General features: G+C 40.8%; 3 protein-coding genes across 3 annotated transcripts; all 3 read left to right on the forward strand.

Annotated features, from left to right (window-relative positions):
- Positions 1-1,053: 1,053 nt before the first annotated feature.
- CBG05109 lies at positions 1,054-5,023 on the forward strand (the record flags this gene model as incomplete). The annotated part of the gene is made up of 6 exons (XM_002638721.1): positions 1,054-1,097; positions 1,380-1,611; positions 2,417-2,849; positions 2,956-3,538; positions 3,778-4,387; positions 4,748-5,023. The coding sequence occupies 6 exons, from the start codon at positions 1,054-1,056 to the stop codon at positions 5,021-5,023; spliced, it is 2,178 nt and encodes a 725-aa protein (XP_002638767.1).
- A 432-nt stretch (positions 5,024-5,455) lies between these two features.
- CBG05108 lies at positions 5,456-6,431 on the forward strand (the record flags this gene model as incomplete). The annotated part of the gene is made up of 4 exons (XM_002638720.1): positions 5,456-5,662; positions 5,813-5,950; positions 5,997-6,158; positions 6,210-6,431. The coding sequence occupies 4 exons, from the start codon at positions 5,456-5,458 to the stop codon at positions 6,429-6,431; spliced, it is 729 nt and encodes a 242-aa protein (XP_002638766.1).
- A 244-nt stretch (positions 6,432-6,675) lies between these two features.
- Positions 6,676-7,654, forward strand: CBG05107 (the record flags this gene model as incomplete). The annotated part of the gene is made up of 4 exons (XM_045241000.1): positions 6,676-6,705; positions 7,042-7,182; positions 7,224-7,385; positions 7,433-7,654. 4 exons carry the CDS (start codon positions 6,676-6,678, stop codon positions 7,652-7,654), a joined length of 555 nt encoding a protein of 184 aa, XP_045092858.1.
- Between the last annotated feature and the right edge of the window lie 1,167 nt (positions 7,655-8,821).

An 8,821-nucleotide genomic window follows, 5' to 3' on the forward strand; every position in this document is an offset into this window, starting at 1 on the left:
TTTCTTCTTTGAAGAAAATGGAATGTACAACAGAAGAAGAGAAGAGGCAAGGGTCAAAGTTGTTTCCGTATAAAGTGTGATAAAGAAATATGGCCTGATCGGGAGGGGCGGCTCTTAATGGCGGCGGGAAAAGGAAATATGATACTTGATATGGTTTTATGCTTTTTGAACATTATCTCCTTTTTATTGGCTTAGAGGACATGGACCGCCTTGTTTAGGGTCACTTTGTAGAGCTTCTCGACCACTACTGCTTGCATCCCAAAACTTGCACTTAATTCGCTTCAAGCTGATCATTTCTGATCGATTTGAATCTTGGCCTATAGGGCTCTTTGAGCTCTACAGAGTGGTAACAAATTTGGCTAGAAAAATAGCTGAGATTTGTGTCATTTTGTAGAGTTTTTCGAGCCCTACATATTCCTGCTTTAATCCCTTCGAAATTTTGAGTTGACTACTCGGTTATGAGAAATGGTCCCTGACGTAGCCCCTTTAGTCTCGATATTTTTGGACCTGATAGCTTGGATATGATAGAAGAACAGGAGAGCTAGAAAATGATCCAATTTGGAATACTGTATCTTGCCTATGAACAAAGTTACAAGGCATAAAACGTTGACCACGTTGCTCGGATGGTTTTTGGCTCGTAACTTTGCTCATAGACTAGATACAGTATCCCAAATAGTGCCGTTCTGTAGCTCTTGAGTTGTTCTACCGTATCCAATTTGATTGGTCTGAAAATATAGACCATGAAAAGAGTTATGAGAAGGACCATTTTAGTCTGTTTCTATCTCTTTTTGACCCAATTTTGGGCCGCTTCTAGCTTTGTTTAACATAGTTTAGACCCATTTTCGTAGGTGTTGATTCACTGAAAAACACGTTTTCCCTCTTCTCCTTCCTCTTAAAATCGTGTGTGACTCGTTTTGTACCTCTTGTTCTTTTACAATTGCCTCGTCCCCTCGAATCCAATTTAATTTTATATTAGAAGGAAAAGGACTGCCTGCTGCCAACCAAACATAAAGTAGACCCCACCCTCTTCAAAACGCGTACAAAAACAGAGAAATGGTTATCACAGACACGGCTGCGTGGGTACAGTCTCAATCGAGGTTTGTTTTGGTTTTTTGTACTTCCTTTTTTGTACTTTTTTGTGACCAAGAGGAGCTGCAGATGACGTTGAGAAGTGGGGTATATAAGAAGGACGGACGGGCTGCCAAAACAATTGAAACAGGGGGGGGGGGGGGAACATGGGCAAAATTTCATAATATTTGTTTTTTTTTGGTGCGCAAAAGCATACACACAGACGGTGTTTTCTATTACCTGGATGAGTCATAGGGAATTCCTCAATACAAAAGTTTCTCAGTCCCCCATCAACCAACTCCTTCTTCCAGAAGTATTGTCGATTTCATTTCGGCACCAACCGCCAACTCGTCGTCCCTTCCACCGTACGTTCAAATCGGAGCCGCCGCCGCCGTCACAATGGGTCTTGGCTATTATCTGTCGAAGGGCGTCTCGTCTGGATCGTCTTCCGGATCATCGGGTGCCTATACCTTCAGCGGAGTGACCTATTCGGGAAATGTCAAGCCACTGGTGGATCCGATGAATCAGAGTCGTGTGTTGCCGGTGAGCTAGGAGCTTGAGAGCTTTATAAAGACAAAATCTAGCGAAAATTGGACATTTACGACTTAAAATTGATCTAAATTGACCTAATTTTTTTCACCCCAAAACTTTAAAACTTTTTTCACGCCAAAACGTTAGAATTTTGAATTCCACGTGTTCGACGCGAAAAATTATCAATTTTGAATTTTTACGTGATAACGTGAAAATACGTGAAAAGTTACATTTTTACGTGAAAAATAATTTAGGTGAGAACGTGAAAAACGTGGATTTTCTGAATTTGTACGTGAAAATTGGAATTTCACGTGTAAAATTTTTTTTTCGCCTAAAATTGATTTTTACGTGAAAACGTGAAAATACGTGTAATTTTGGATTTTTTACGTGAAAAAATAAAATTACACGTGAAAATTTGGTTCTGTGAAAACGTGAAAATATGTGGAATTTTGAAACTTTTATGTGAGAATTTGAAATTCCACGTGGAACATAATTTTTCACGTTAAAATCGAATGTCGCGAAAACGTGAAAATACGTGGCAATTTGAATTTTCACGTGAAAACGTGGAATTTCGGATTTTTACGTGAAAAATTGAAATTCCACGTGTAAATTTTTTTTTCGCCTAAAATGAATTTTCACGTGAGAACGTGGAATTTTTATATTTGCGTGAAAAAACGTTTTCACGTAAAAAATTGATTTTATGAGAAGACGTGAAAAATACGTGAAATTTTGAATGTTTACGTGAAAAACATGCAAAATTTGAAAATCTCGAATTTAGTCGGATTTGGACCCAAAAGCAAATTTTCCCATTTTCCAGGACGGTTCCCGCGTCAGCGCCTACTTGAAAGACGACAAACTGCAAGCGTTCTTGTTCGAAGACGCCCGCACACTCTACCAAGGCGTCCGCCGTGGAGCCCGCCTCTCGAACAATGGCCCGATGCTCGGACGACGTGTCAAACAGACGGACGGCTCGATTCCGTACGTTTGGGAGACGTACAATCACATTCTGGAGCGTGCCGACAATGTGTCTGTCGCGTTCCGTGAGCTCGGCATTCCAACTGGCAACGAGGAGAACATTGGAATCTACTCGAAGAATCGTCCCGAGTGGATTGTCACCGAATTCGCCACGTACAACTACTCGAATGTGATTGTTCCGATCTACGAGACACTCGGCTCCGAAGCATCGGTGTTCATTTTGAATCAGGCGGAAATTAAGATTGTAGTCTGTGATGACAATGCAAAGGCTACAGGTTGGTGGTATTTTTGATTTATTGATAGGGTTGATAAGACTGTTATCAGAATTAGTATTTTGAATTGAATTTCCAAACCTAATAATCTGAAGTTCCTTGTTTTCAGGTCTACTAAAGTTCAAAGAGCAATGCCCCAGCCTCAAAACACTGGTTGTTATGGAACCAATCACCGACGAACTCCAAACATCGGCCACCGCACTTGGAGTAAAAGTTCTGACATTTGAGGATCTGGAGAAGCTTGGAAAGAACGCGAAGACTCGTCCAGCACACATTCCGCCGACTCCAGAAGATTTGGCAACGATTTGCTACACATCTGGAACCACCGGTACACCAAAAGGAGTCATGCTCACACACGCCAACGTCATTGCGGACGGTGTCTGTATGGATTTCTTCAAGCACAGTGGAATCGCATCGACTGACTCTATGATCAGCTTCCTTCCATTGGCTCATATGCTCGAGAGAGTTATTGAGAGCGTTTGCTTCTGCGTCGGTGCCAAAGTTGGATTCTATCGAGGAGACATTCGGGTGCTGGCTGAGGATATCAAGGAATTGCGGCCGACGGTTGTGCCAGTGGTCCCACGGGTGCTGAATCGGCTCTACGATAAAGTGATGTCCGAGGTCAACAAGTCGACGCTGAAGAAGTTGTTGTTTGATTTCGCTATCTCGTACAAGGCGAGAGATATGGCAAAGTGAGTGTGGGTTGAATTGGGTGGGAAAAGGGATAGGGATAGGAATGGAGACTTCGACCTGTGATCTATGTTCCCTCAGCTACAGATTCTGGCTTGGCTTGGCTTGGCTTGGCTTGGCTTGGCTTGGCTTGGCTTGGCTTGGCTTGGCTTGGCTTGGCTTGGCTTGGCTTGGGCTAGGGCTAGGGCTAGCTATGGATTCTAGCTACACCTTCTAGTTACATCTAACCAATAAATTTTAGCTTCAACATTCGCAACGACGGCTTCTTCGACAACATTGTGTTCAAAAAGATCCGCGAAGGATTCGGAGGACGTGTCCGTCTGATGATCACTGGCTCCGCCCCGCTCTCCACCAACGTACTCACCTTCGTACGCGCTGCGATGGGATGTGTAGTCGTTGAGGGATACGGACAGACGGAATGCGTCGCCGCTTGCACTGTCTCGATGGAAGGTGACTCGTTGGCTGGACACGTTGGCATGGTGATCCCATCGTGCCAGATTAAACTGGTCGACGTCCCAGAACTCAACTACTACGCCAAGGATCAGGCTGGAGAGGTTTGCGTGAAGGGACACATCATCTTCAAGGGATACTATAAGAATGAGCAACAGACGAAGGAGACGATTGACTCGGAAGGATGGTTGCACACGGGAGACATTGGCAGATGGACGCCCGAGGGAACGCTGAAGATTGTGGATCGCAAGAAGCACATCTTCAAACTGTCCCAAGGAGAATACGTGGCACCGGAGAAGATTGAAAATATCTATGTGCGGTCCAAGTACGTTGCTCAGTCGTTTGTTCATGGAGAATCGCTGAAGACGTGTCTCATTGCTGTTGTGGTGCCTGATGCGGAGGTAAGGGAATTCCCGAAAAATTCAAAGTTGTCGAATTTTGATAAAAATTGATGTGACGGCCTGAAATAACCTAAAAATCATTTTCCCAGCAATAATTTTCGAAAAACTCGAAAATTGAAATTTTTATTTTTGACGATTTTTTTCAAATTTTCAAAAATTCTCAAAGTTGTCAAATTTTGATAAAAATTGATATGACGACCTAAAACGGTTCGAAAAGCAATGTTCTGAAAGAAAATTCCAGAAAAGTCGAAAATTGGAAAATCCGATTTTTGACCCATTTTAGGCCGTCATATCGATTTTTATCCGAATCGGACGATTTTCAAAAAAATAGGATTTCAACCTAATTTTACTATTTTCCAGGTTCTCGTTCCAGCGATGGCCGACCAAGGAATCAAGGGAAGTCTCGAGGAGTTGTGCAAGAATGAGACGGTCAAAAAGGCGGTGCTCGACGACATGGTGGCCGTCGGCAAAAAGGCGGGACTCTTCTCGTTCGAACAAGTCCGTGACATCTACCTATCGGCTGAGCAATTCAGTGTGGAGAACGACTTGTTGACGCCAACACTGAAGAGCAAACGCCCGAAGCTGAAGGCTCACTACGCGAAAGAGCTCGAGAGAATGTACTCGAAACTTTCATAAATGTTCCCCTTTTTCCTCCTATGCCTTCTCCTCCTCCTATGCTCAAATTTTGCACAAGAATTCCAATAACTTGATTTTCATATAACGGGTAATTGCTCTCAAATTTTTTTTGTTTTTGTTTCTCGTCGTCTTTTCGGTTTACCCCTCTTCCTCCAAAAATTGTTTTATTCAAAAAAAGCCCCGAAAATCCCCTACCCCCCCCCCCCCTCGACCCATATGTATTTAAATTTAAATATAGCGTAGAGAATAGTGGAAATATATTTATTTAAATTGGTTAATATATTACACGTGGCACCCATCCCCCTCCCCACCCCCTTTTACCGGCATTTGTTCTGTGATTGTGTGTTTTATTTGATTGCTGAAAACAAAAAGTACCCATACATAAAAAGAAGATAATCTAGAAAACGATTTTTTTTGGACATTTTTTCAAAAATGAGTTCTGATCAAGATGCCAAAGTTGAAGCTCCTGATGTTCTACGATCGCCGACGCCGTCAATTCGCAACGAGTTCTTTGAAGCGGACGTGCCTGGATTTGAGTTTGAGCTGGAAGAGAATAATGATTCCACGTCATCTGACGCGTCGGATGGCATTCCAGACTTTGAGAGTAGCCGCCACCCTCATGTGAAGCTGTTTGTTGTGGTGGGTTTAAGTACGAACTGCGCGGTGTGTTCCCTTGTGTGCACGCATGGCCGACTGGCTAGCGGTCCTCGTTTTAGGGCGCGAGCTCGAGAGTTCGAGTCCACCTGTGGCTAAAATGTTTGTAGTTCCTTTTTGCAGTTTCATTTTCAGGTCTCGGCGATTCTAGCGAATATGTGCATTATCTACAAAGCGTTTCTTGATATTCCACGAGAATACAAGTCAGCTATTTGCATCTTTTTCGATTTCGGCAATTGTCTAGATCTGGACCGGGATGTTCCAGTTATGGAGGTTATCGGATTTTAAATTTCTAGAGATAGAAAATATAGAATTTCAGATTATCGAATTTTTGGCCCGTACACAGCTGGAAGTCGTTTTCCCACTGACAACAATAGTTGTGTTTTTCATCACTCAACTTTCGATTTCGCTGATGCCGGGATCGGCATTTAAGATTCGGAATTCCGTTCCTGGGATTACAAAATATGTCTATTTGACTTTGGTAATTAGCACTAATTAGTCTTAGTTATTGGAAAAATTCCAAAAATTTTAGTTCCTCCACTGCCTTACGAGTTTTCTGACATCCATCTCAATGCTTCATCATCTGGGAAATGCTCAACAAAGGGAATTCTGGACCGAATATCTTACTGTATCTGGATTATGTCTTTTTTGGCTATTCCAACTTTTCAACATGACTATTTTCACTCGTCTCACATCGATGAATTTTATTCGTGCTAGAGAGAACTTCAATAGAAGAATTGGTGTTGAGGCTTAGAATGAATTTTTTTTGTTTTTCTGTTGTTGTCAAAGTCTACAGTACCCGTCAAAAAAAATAGCAAAAATATAAGAATTTTTCGAAAAATACAGTACCCCACAAAAATATGTATCATTTTTAGTTTAAAATAGTCAACTTTAAAGTCGTACAAAGTATGATCCAAATTTTTTTATGATTTGTCCAAAAATATTCATTAAATAAAAAAGATCATCTAGAAAAAGAAATCCATTTCCAATTTTAATAAATGAGTTCTGATGAAGATGCAAAAGTTGAAGCTCCTGATGTTCGACGATCACCGACGTCGTCAATTCCCAACGAGTTCTTTGAAGCGGACGTCCCTGTATTTGATTTTGAGCTGGAAGAGAATATTGACATCTGACGCGCACACGTCATCTGACGCGTCGGATGGCATTCCAGACTTTGAGAGTAGCCGACACCCTCATGTGAAGCTGTTTGTTGTGGTGGGTGCAAGTACGAGTTGCGCGGTATTCTCCATTGTGTGCGCGGGTGGCCGACTGGCTAGCGGTGACAGTTTCGGAGCGAGAGCTCGCAAGTTCGAATCCACTAGGGGCTATAATTTTTATATTTTTTTTTGTAGTTATTTTTTCAGGTCTCGGGGATTCTAGCGAACTTGTGCATCATCTGCAAGGCGTTTCTGGATTTTCCGCGCGAATTCACAGCGACAACATGTGTGTTTTTTCATTCTCAAAAATGCCTCGATCTGGACCGAGATGTTCCAGTTATTGAGGTTGTCAGATTTTAAGTTTCTGGAAAAAAAATCTGGAATTTCAGATGATCGAATTTTTGGCCCGTACACAGCTGGAATTTGTGTTTCCTCTGGCCACGATAGTTTTGTTTCTTATCACTCAACTTTTTATTTCTTTGGGACCGGGATTGGCATTTTGGATTCAAAATCCCGTTCCTGGGATTACAAAATATGTCTATTTGACTTCGGTAATTAGCAGTAATTAATCATAATGAGCCTCTGATGGTAATTTTAGTTCGTTCACTTCCTTTCAAGTTTTCTGGCGTCCATCACAATGCTTACACATTTGGAAAATGCTCAGCAAACTGAAATCTGGACCGAATATCTTACTGTATCTGGATTGTGCCTTTTTTGGCTATTCCAACTTTTCAACATGACTGTTTTCACTCGTCTCACATCGATGAACTTTATTCGTGCTAGAGAGAACTTCAATAGAAGAATTGGTGTTGAGGCTTAGAATAAATCGTTTATTTTTACTTTTATTTTTAAATGTTAAATAAATCCGTATGGTCTGTTTTGCTGACTAGTACATCTTTTTTTAAACAATGAATCTGCATGTTGCAGTCCTACAGTACCCGTCAAAAAAGATTGCAGATTTTGACTGGTGAAAAATATTCAACTTTTAAGTCTTGCAAAGTATGGTCCAGAATGTTTCAATTCGTCTGAAAATTTCAGCTCACTCTAAACAAGACTAGAACTTCATTTTTATAGTTGACAACGTTTTTTTCTAAAATTCAGCCCTAGAGAGACATGCCAAAATGAAGCTCTTGTCTTGATTAGTATACTGTAAAAATTTGAAAGAACTCAAAAAAATCTGACCATGTTTTGCATGACCTTAAAGTCGACTATTGGGAAACGGAAAAATGTGATATAATTTTTGTTGGGTACTGTAGTTTTCTGAAAATTTTCAGAATTAGCTTTAGACATGCCAAATCTTCTGATAGATCTAATTCAGTTTGAAACTGCACAAAATTGTTGTCCAGCAGAGCGCAGTTGCACATTTTTTGAATGAACTCTGAAAATCCCAACGAAAAATTCTTGAAATTTTTGAAAATCTAAAAATTTTTTTTTCGAATTTCCCAGATGTTTTCTTATTTTCATTCTTGCTTTCCATGTAGGCTACAACCCCATTTTTCCTTGTGCCTAAATTTCTATTTTTTCCACTTGTTTAAAACGAAAATTTTAAAAGATTTTTTCTCGGAAAATTCCTGTCTGTGCTCGAAAAGAAACTTGTTATTTTTTGTTTGTTTGATTGTGTGATCCTTTAGATTTTTGAAAAAAACACATTTTGCAAACTCCCGGAATTTATTTTTTAAATGAAAGTCAGTCTTTTCAAATTCCTCTACGTATTAAAGACTTTTTCGGAAAGTATGCACTTCGACGTTATGGTGTACAGTACTACCAAACGAACCACCTGTAGCCGCGTAGCTTGCAGCGCTTGGAAATCACGTCCGAACTGTAGCTTGCAGCGCATCTGAAATCACGTCCGAACTGTGTCATGTTTATACTCATTTCAAAGCTCACAAAACGGTAAATTCATAAATTTAAATTTCATAAAACTAGGTTGAAAAATACCGTAAAACCTCTAATAGAACGACACCCGGATCGTCCACTTTGAGCCTAT

Source organism: Caenorhabditis briggsae, assembly GCF_000004555.2.
Source record: "Caenorhabditis briggsae complete genome, chrI, whole genome shotgun sequence".
In the NCBI taxonomy this organism is placed as follows: domain Eukaryota; kingdom Metazoa; phylum Nematoda; class Chromadorea; order Rhabditida; family Rhabditidae; genus Caenorhabditis; species Caenorhabditis briggsae.